At 48.7% G+C, this 9,125-nt stretch overlaps 1 protein-coding gene across 1 annotated transcript in view; it reads right to left on the reverse strand.

Annotated features, from left to right (window-relative positions):
- Positions 1 to 1,434, reverse strand: part of ACAD9 (acyl-CoA dehydrogenase family member 9) — a 330,356-nt gene extending 328,922 nt beyond the window's left edge. The window contains exon 1 of the mRNA XM_086938986.1: positions 1,168 to 1,434. Within this exon, the coding sequence (XP_086795112.1) occupies positions 1,168 to 1,326 (159 nt within the window). The 5' untranslated portion in view covers positions 1,327 to 1,434. The remainder of the gene's footprint in view (positions 1 to 1,167) is intronic.
- Positions 1,435 to 9,125: the final 7,691 nt, after the last annotated feature.

A 9,125-nucleotide genomic window follows, 5' to 3' on the forward strand; every position in this document is an offset into this window, starting at 1 on the left:
TTTTTTTCAAACCTTTATCACTCTCCAAAGCAACGTTTATCCTCCATTCATCTTGGTTGGATACCCCTCTAAAAGACCTGTCTTCACCCGCATTTCTGATTGAAGATATTGACAATGCCTTTGGGCCATATGTATCAAGGCCAAATAAGTTCGCAAACGCCGAAATTCGCAGAATTTCGGCGTTTGCGAACTCATTTTCGCAAAAAGGTATGTATGAAGGAATTTGGGTGCAAAATAAGGAATCGCAAAAATTGTGATTCCTTATTTTGCGATTGCATTTAAGGAATCACAAATTTTGCGATTCCTTAAATGCAATGTATTAAGCAAAAAAAAAAATCTAAAATGCCCTTAAGGAATCGCAAATTACCTAAGCTGCGATTTCCTTGAAAAATGCACATTTCAGCATTTTTCAAAGTGCCATGTGACGCACATACATGCCCTTAGGGCATGTATGTGCACCACATGTGCACCCATACTTACTTCAGGGGTGCAACACGGTGTCCTTTGGACACCCCTGCACCCTTGAAATTATTCTCAATTTGCAATCAGCAAATTGCGAATCGCAAATTGAGAAAAAATTCCCATTCCTTCCTACGGGCCATAGACATGAATGGGAAAGTGTTCCTTAATTGCGAATTCGCAATTTGCGAATTCGCAATTAAGGAATATCAAGAAATCGCTAGATTTATACATACCAATTAGCGATTCTAAAATAGCGATTTCTTAAAAATCGCTATTACAGAATCGCTAATTGGTATCTTGATACATATGGCCCTTTATCTCTACCACCGAATTGCTCACTGGTTCCATTGCAACTGTTGCTTACTTTCACGTGTTTGCTGTAAATTCTGTCACCAACCCTCGTTTTCCATAAAATGGTCCGAAGTCCTCGGGCCACGTTCGCGATAAAAGAAACTTTAATGAATAGTTAGATTTAAATCGCATAGGCGTTCAGCTGCGGGCGTCTGTTTTAGGTAGCGACCCTACACCGCGCATGCCCCTACTATTAGAGCTGACTCTGCTTCTGTACCACCCCCGATTCTGCAAAACGTGGAGCCTCTGCTGCCAGCTCCGCCACCTCTGAAGAGCAGACTGGACTTTCCAGTTATTTTCTCAATCGACCTGTCTGACTGCACTCATCACGGAACCCTCGGACCCGCTGATTACCTTGCTGATGGTGCCCAGGAAGAGCTGCTTGGCGTAGGCGGGGCGGCGGGGACAGGTCCACAGCAGCCTGCGAGTCCCCTCCGCTGCCACCGAGGGGCTCCTTGCCGACACATGTGCGGTTCTGACGAGGCGGCTGATACGGCAGGCTCTGGCAGCCATGGTTCAATGTCAGCGGCAGCACCAGACTGAACTTTTACCCATATTGACACGTTAGTACGGCGCGTACTGATGACGACACGAGCCACCGACGATAAACATTCCCACGGCGAATCTGTCAAAGTGCTTTGCGCCTGAAGACTCGATGAGGTTTTAAATTCTTACCTCCATCGAAGGGGAAAGATGTTTCTTTTGGTCACATTTCTTTCACTAGTGAGGTACTTTATGTGTTTACACAGATTGCTCAAACAAAATAAAAATAGTCTCAATAGCAACACACCACTGTGCAGCAGGGAATCATGGTAGGTATTTCGTTTACACGTGCATACGAACACTCAGTGACCAAAAAGAGCGGAAGGTTTTGTTTCAAATAAAGCATAATGATAACATCACTTTAAATGAAGTTGACTCAATTCCAAACTGCATACCTTGAAATAAATATTAAAACTGCGAACTAGACAAATTTTTTATTTTCCTAAACATATCTTGCAAAATTACTTGTCCACTGCCGTCAGTCTGTAAACTCCAGTAGCAGCTCCAGACCTTGCACTTCGTACTACTACTACACTGTTTTCAGCGCTTAACTGGTGAAATAATTAAATGTATAACGTTCTAACAAATTCTGATTGCTAAAAGTGTAAAGTGTAGATTGCTCAATAAAGACTCTGCAGCCTTGTGGGGTTGTAACTCTATTTATTTAAACTTATCTGCCCTAAAGAGGGCCGAGCCGATCTGCGCGTCTGTGCCGGCTTTTGCCCCTCTCATCCGAGATGCACGCGCAGCCGCCAATATGGCGGCCCGTACGTCACGTCACAGCGTGACGTGCAACAACTAGTGCGCGACGCTACATATCTCCCTTTTTTCCAAACAAAGAACATGTAACTTACAGTCCGCTGTCCATGTCAAAGTCTCGAAACCTTGCCGGTCTCACCACGGCTCTTCCTCTCCGGGTTACCTTTGCCGGGGTGGACGGCGTCCCCCTCTCCTGGGTCTCTGTGCCAATCCTTCCCTCTCTCAGCGCAGCCGCGCTTCCATCAGTTCTCCTCACTTCCATTTCCATTGCAGCTTCTTGGCTGCCGTCATGGTTCCTCTCCTCGTGCTACTCGCCTCTCCTCTCGTGCAACTCTACGCCGGGTTGCTCCTGCTCCACGTTGGGTTCCTCCATGTCTTCCAGCTCTGCTCCACCTTGATTCCATCGTAAGCCTTTGTTGCATCTGGCCATGCGGTCTTGTGACCACACATTCCCGTCACTCAACAAGGCCGCTCTGTCGTACACCTCCTTGACCTGCAATATGTTTACTGTACTTGCTGTCACCCTTTCTCTGCAACGTTGCCAACTTTACTCGAACCCACTTGCCTTCTTCCAGTTCTGTATTCTTCACATTTCTGCGTTTGTTGTAGTGTTTGGCATATATGGTCTGTGCCCTTTCCGTACCACTGCAGGGGACCACTCGCTCGTTATGGTTTTTTCCTTCCATACACGGTTATCACGAGTGAATGGTTCGCGACCTCTCAGTATCTGGAAGGGGCTATACCCAGTCCCGTGGGGGTAATCCTGTACGCCCACACCATGTGCCATATTTCTTTTTCCCAGTCTTTGTTGCTGGAGATCGCTGCCTGCACTGCCCCATCACTACTCTATTGAATCGTTCCACCAGCCCGTTACCGGCCGGATGGTAGACTGACGTGCGTTTGGCAAGGATGCCATTCCTCTGCATGAAGTTGTTCCACTTATCGGAAGTAAATTGGGGGCCATTATCACTCAGGATGGACTTGGGGATGCCCTCTCTCACAAAAGTGTCCGACAGAAACTTTAAAATGTTCTCGGAATCCATTGCCTCATCCACTTTTACCTCTGGCCATTTTGAGTATCTGTCTATGAGGACGCATACGTATTTTTGAATACCTTGGCCGTCGAGAATCGGGCCCAAAATGTCTATCAACAACTCTTCCCACGGATTTTGTGGAGGGTCGAATTTTCTTAATGCTGGACGCAAGGGTTTGAGCGTCTTGTCTGCTCCCTGGCACTGTAGACAATCTCTGACATGTCTCTCCGCCCGTAGGTCCATACCTGGCCACCAGTAATTTTGCTTGGTCCTTAATTTCATTTTAGAGATTCCCAAATGGCCCTCATGTAGTATGTTCAGTAGCTTGGGAATGATGCTTTCCGGGGGGATGACTTTATCTCCTCTGTACACGAACACTCCTTGGTCATCCATCGATAACTCTTCCCTGACATCATGGTATGGTTTTAGGTTCTCGTTAGTTTGTCTTTTGTCCGGCCAACCCTTGACAATGTATAACTTCACTTCTTGTATGGTGCGGTCTTCTTCGTACGCTTCTCTCCACTCCTGATTGCTGATGACTCTCTCTTGGTCCTCCGTGAGTGCTACAATCTCCTCCTTTCCTGCTTGGTCTTGTTCTCCTGGCTCCATGGCTGCCACTCTGCTTAGGTAGTCTGCTACTCTGTTCCGATTTCCTGGAATGTACTCTACGTCGTATCTGAATTCAAGCAATTTCAAGGTCATCTTCGAGATCCTGTGCGTGGCACTGGCATGTCCGCTGGATGTTAACACCTTCAGTAAGGGCTTGTGATCTGTCTTCAACTGGAATCGTGTGCCCCACAGGAATTGCCTGAACCTTGTCATTGCCCACACGACGGCCAACATCTCTTTTTCAATAACACTGTATTTCTTTTCAGTGTCGCTCAATGTGCGGGATGCAAAGCTGATTGTCTCCATTTTTCCTTGTCCCCGGTCGTGCATCAGTACTGTACCCAGCCCCTTGTCGCTGGCGTCGGTCGTGAGCACCGTTATGCCCTGGGGGTCATATCCCTGGAGTGGTACGGCTCCTGCAATGTCCTTCTTGATGGTTTCAAATTCACTCTGAGCCTCTTCTGTCCACTGGAACGCAGTGCTTTCCCTCGTTAGCATCCTCATGTGGTGTGTCTTTGAGGCGAAGTGCTGCACAAATTTACTGTAATATTCCGCCATGCCCAAAAATGACCTGACCTCCTCCTTGTTGGTGGGTGGCGGTGCCTCATAAATAGCCTTTATGTTCTCTGTTTTTGGAGTGATCCCTTGCACCCCTATCTCGTGGCCTAGGTAGGTTACCGACTCCATGCCCAAACGGCACTTGGCCCATTCTGCTGTGAGGCCTTTGACATCCAGGGTCTTCAGCACCTTGTTGAGCTTTGCATCGTGGTCCATTTTGTCTCGCCCCATTACTAGGATGTCGTCCTGGAAGTACTGGATGCCGTCCATATTCCTAAACAACTGGTGCATCAGTTTCTGAAACACTGCAGCCGCTGAGGCCAGTCCGAACGTCCTGCGGCAGAACTGATAGCATCCAAACGGGGTGATGAATGATGTTAATTTCCTGCTTTCAGGGTGTAAGACGATTTGATGGTAAGCCGAGGTCAAATCGATGGTGGAGTACCACTTGACTCCTCTGGTTTTGGCCAACATTTCTTCGATTCTTGGTAGAGGGAACTTCTCCACCACGATATTCTTGTTCAACTCCCTCAGGTCAACACATAACCTGACCTTACCACTGGGTTTCATGACCACCACTAATGGCGCGAGCCACTCCGCGCACGTGATCGGTTCGATGATTCCTTTTTTTTCTAAGTCCTGTAGTTCTTCTTGAACAGCTTCTCTTACTGCAAGGGGCACGTTTCTCACTTTGTGGGCAACTGGCACAGCTCCATCCTTCAGTACTATTTTGTGTAGGAATTTCTCCAGCCTCCCCACTGTGTCTCCGAATACTTTGGGGTATTCTTCTTTCCATCTGACCAGGTCTGGCCATGCCTCTGGTTCTGTGAGAAGTATCTGCTCTTTCCCGCCTGGATCTAGTTTGATACCCAGGTCACCTTGATCCAGCCATCCCAACACTGACGGTCCCTTCTCTGATATGTACAGCTTGCAAAATGCGGATCGGCCTCTGAACTCGAACTTTAAAGGTCGGAATCCAGCCATCGGTATGCGGTCCCCGTTGTATGTGACGGGTCGGATGCCCAGTTTCTCCAGTTCCGGGCCTAAGTGTGGCCTGAAAGTTTCATTCCACACCGCTCTCTGGACGATGGTGTAGGGAGAGCCCGTGTCTGCCACTACGCTTATCGGTACTCCACCGATCGTCATTTCCAATACTGGTTTGGTTGTCTTTTTGCCGTCCACACTCAACACCTGGTCATATATGCACAGTACGGTGATGACTTCTTCCTCTGTGCTTCCCTCTTGGTCTTCACGATCCTGGTCAATATATTTTACCATGCTCTTGGAAGATTTTCTCCGGCACACCTTCTCATAATGGCCTATTATACCACAGTACATACATTTGGCCCGGAACGCTGGGCACTTCCTGTCGTGCGCTTCGTGGGACCAGCTTCCGCATCTGTAGCACGCTTTCTTGTTGTTCACAGTTTGTTTTCCCGGTGGTCCAGGGTTGCCTTGACATTTATTTGGTCCTTTTGAGGAGGAACTATTGTATTTGTAGTCTCTGCGAGGCTCCTCGTCGTCCACTTTGTTCACCATGGGACTGGGTGTCGTTTCCTTCTTTGCTGCATCTGCGCACCTGCGTGCCAATTCTGCCCTTTTTACAATGACCATCACCTCCTTCAGTGTGGTATCCCCACTGGCCCACAACTTGTCCTGTACGGTCGTGCTCGTAGTGTGCATCACTATTTGATCTTTGATGAATTCATCTTCCCATGTGTCATATTTACATGTGGCCGCCAGTTTCTTCAGGGCCGCCACATACTCCTCTACCGACTCTCCAGGACGTTGTTTCCTTTGTTGGAAATTAAATCTGTCTACTGATACACACACTGCCGGCCGGTAGTGTTCGTTCAAGTCATCAATGGCATGGGCATGCACATCGTTGTCTGTGCTTCCTCTTGGTTTGGGCACCAGGATCTTGTAGATTCGGAGTCCTTCCGGGCCTAAATTGAGTAGTAGGATGCGCTTTTTCCTCTTGGGGTTGGATTTTTCCTCATTTTCGTCTTCTAGGACTTCTATGAAGTTTTCTATATACTCCCTCCAATCTTCCCACTTCATGAGTGGTTCTCCTGGTTTGGGCAGGAATTGAACTGGCGCCGTTGCGTATCCCGCTTGCTCGCTCATCTTTTCACTTTTGACCGTGGGTGGTGTGCTCCCTTGGCTTCTGGGACTGCCTGGAGTGCTGTCTGGCTCCTGTTTTCCTGCTGGTAACTGGGAACTATCTGTGTCAGCCCCCTCGCCCTCTTTTAAGGTAGCCAGCGTGGTTTCCCTTCTTTTGGTTAGCTGTGTAGTTTGGCGCGCTCACGCCTGACTTCGCCTGGGTCCTTTCTCTCCCCCCGCATGGTTGTCTTCCCTGCGCGTGGGGTTGGGCTCTGCTGCGCTCTTTAGGGTAGGTTACCTCGTGTGGTAGCTTGTTTGCCCCTCATCGACTGCGTGCTTCTCTTCGCAGCCTGGCCTCACCGTCCTGCTTCCTGCTTTGGGCGTTCTGTTCACCGGTATACTGCTGTCTCCCTCGGTGTATTTTCCTGTTTATTTTTTTTATTTATTTGACAGATTTCTAGAGCGCATGGCTGCCCGTGAGCGTCCCAGCGCTAAGTGACAAGAACCTTCTGCGGTAGGGTCTTATGGGAATAGCCATGTTTTGAGTGCTCTGCGGAATGAGAGCAAGTTAGGTTGGGCTCTGATGTCAGGGGAGGGTGTTCCAGAGTTTGGATGAGTTATATGAGAACAATCGACCGCCTGAACGAGCTTTCTTGATTCTAGGTATGGAGGCCAAGTTGCAGTTGGAGGAGCGGAGAGTTCTTGTAGTGGTATGTGGTGAAATGAGGTTTTGTAGAATTGGGGGGGCCTTACTGTGAAGAATTTTGTAGGTGGTACAAAGAGCCTTAAACTTTATTCTTTCCTGGACGGGGAGCCAGTGTAGAGCAGCTAGAGCTGGTTTGGCTGAGCAGCGGCGGTTGGTTCCTGTGAGAATGCGTGCTGCAGCGTTTTGTACCGTTTGAAGTTTGGATAGTACTTTTTTGGGGGCCCCCAGGTACAGGGCATTACCGTAGTCCAGGCGGGACAACACCAGGCCATGGACTAGGAGTTTGCGGGAATGTGCAGGGAGAAGGGGTAGGACTTTTCTTGCTGACCTTAAGAGGCCGTGGCATGTTCCCGCCGTTTTCCTTGCTTGGGCCGAGAAATTGAGGCTTTCGTCTAGCCATATGCCCAGGCTCTTAATTTCATGTTTCGGGGCGGGGGGGGGGGGGCCATGATGGGTGGCCATAGGGAATTGGGGTTGTAGAGAGATTTATTGCCTAGGATCATTATCTCCGTTTTGTCGTTGTTCAATTTGAGGTGGGAAAGGTTCATCCACTTAGTTATTTCGGTGAGGCAGGTTTGTAGGTTGGGAAGGGTGTGATCTTGCTGGCTGAGGGATACCACGAGTTGAGTGTCGTCGGCGTAGGTTAGAAGCTTGATCCCAAAAGGGGCGACGACTTTCTCAAGAGGGGACATGTAAACATTAAAAAGGGTCGGGCTCAGGGAGGAGCCCTGAGGGACCCCACAGCTGATGGCCGTAGGCTTGGACGTGAAGTTTCCATCTGCCACCTGGAAAGATCTGTTCTCTAGGAAGGATTTGAGCCAGGTCAGAACCGTTCCTGCAACTCCAAGGTCCCTGAGCCTGTGGACCAGTGTAGAGTGGTTGACGGTGTCGAAGGCAGCGCTTAGGTCCAGGAGAATCACTGCCACTGATCCTCCTGTGTCCATGATTTTCCTTGCTTCCTCGACCACCGCCAAAATTGCAGTTTCTGTGCTCTGGCCTGGCCTAAATCCTGTTTGGGAAGGTTCAAGCAGACCTTTGGTTTCAAGGTGGGAGGATAGGCTGTGGTTGACGTACTTCTCCGCTATTTTACTAATGCCTGGGAGCAGAGAGATCGGCCTATAGGTGCCCAGTTCTAGTGGATCCAGGTGCGGTTTTTTAATTAGTGCTTTCACCATTGCTTTTTTCCAGCTCGGGGGAACAGTGCCGCAGGCAAGTGAGCTGTTAATTAGTTTAATTAAGTGGGGGAGAATGGTGGGTGCGACTAATTTTAGGATGTTGAGTGGTGCCGGGTCTGTGGGGGAACCGCTTTTGATAGAGTTCAGTATGGGAAGGATGGTGTCTGTTGTCAGGGGAGTGAAATCTGACAGCTGGTCAGCTGTTGCTGCGCGTGGGTGGGTGGGTGGATCGGCATCAGAAGAAAAAAAAGAAGTATTTTTTATTTGTTTTTCAGAGTGCAGGGGGTTCAGGATCCCGCCCTCGTCGCTATTGTAAAGTGTAGATTGCTCAATAAAGACTCTGCAGCCTTGTGGGGTTGTAACTCTTTATTTAAACTTATCTGCCCTAAAGAGCGCCGAGCCGATCTGCGCGTCTGTGTCGGCTTTCGCGCCTCTCATCCGAGATGCGCGCGCAGCCGCCAATATGACCGCCCGCACGTCACGGCGTGACGTGCAACAACTAGTGCGCGACGCTACAAAAAGATAGTTACCACAAACAGCGGAACTTCAAGGAACTGAAAGTAGCCAAGTTTAATGTTTTTTTTCTCTAAAAGCCAAGTGCACAGTAGTGTTCAAATGTCAAAGAGAATTTGATTTCAAGATTTTGCTGCTAATTAAAAGAAAGTTCTTCCACCTTGTTTAATTCTTAAGATTTTAGGAACCACAAATACACGCAGAAAAGCAGATCTTAGGGCCATATGTATCAACACATTTCCCCATAGACACAGAATGGGCAAAACCCTTTGATACATCTGGCCCTGGTTCGGCGAATGATAATGATATGTA

The sequence above is a fragment of the Lissotriton vulgaris genome, chromosome 9, assembly GCF_964263255.1.
Source record: "Lissotriton vulgaris chromosome 9, aLisVul1.2, whole genome shotgun sequence".
Taxonomy (NCBI): Eukaryota; Metazoa; Chordata; class Amphibia; order Caudata; family Salamandridae; genus Lissotriton; species Lissotriton vulgaris.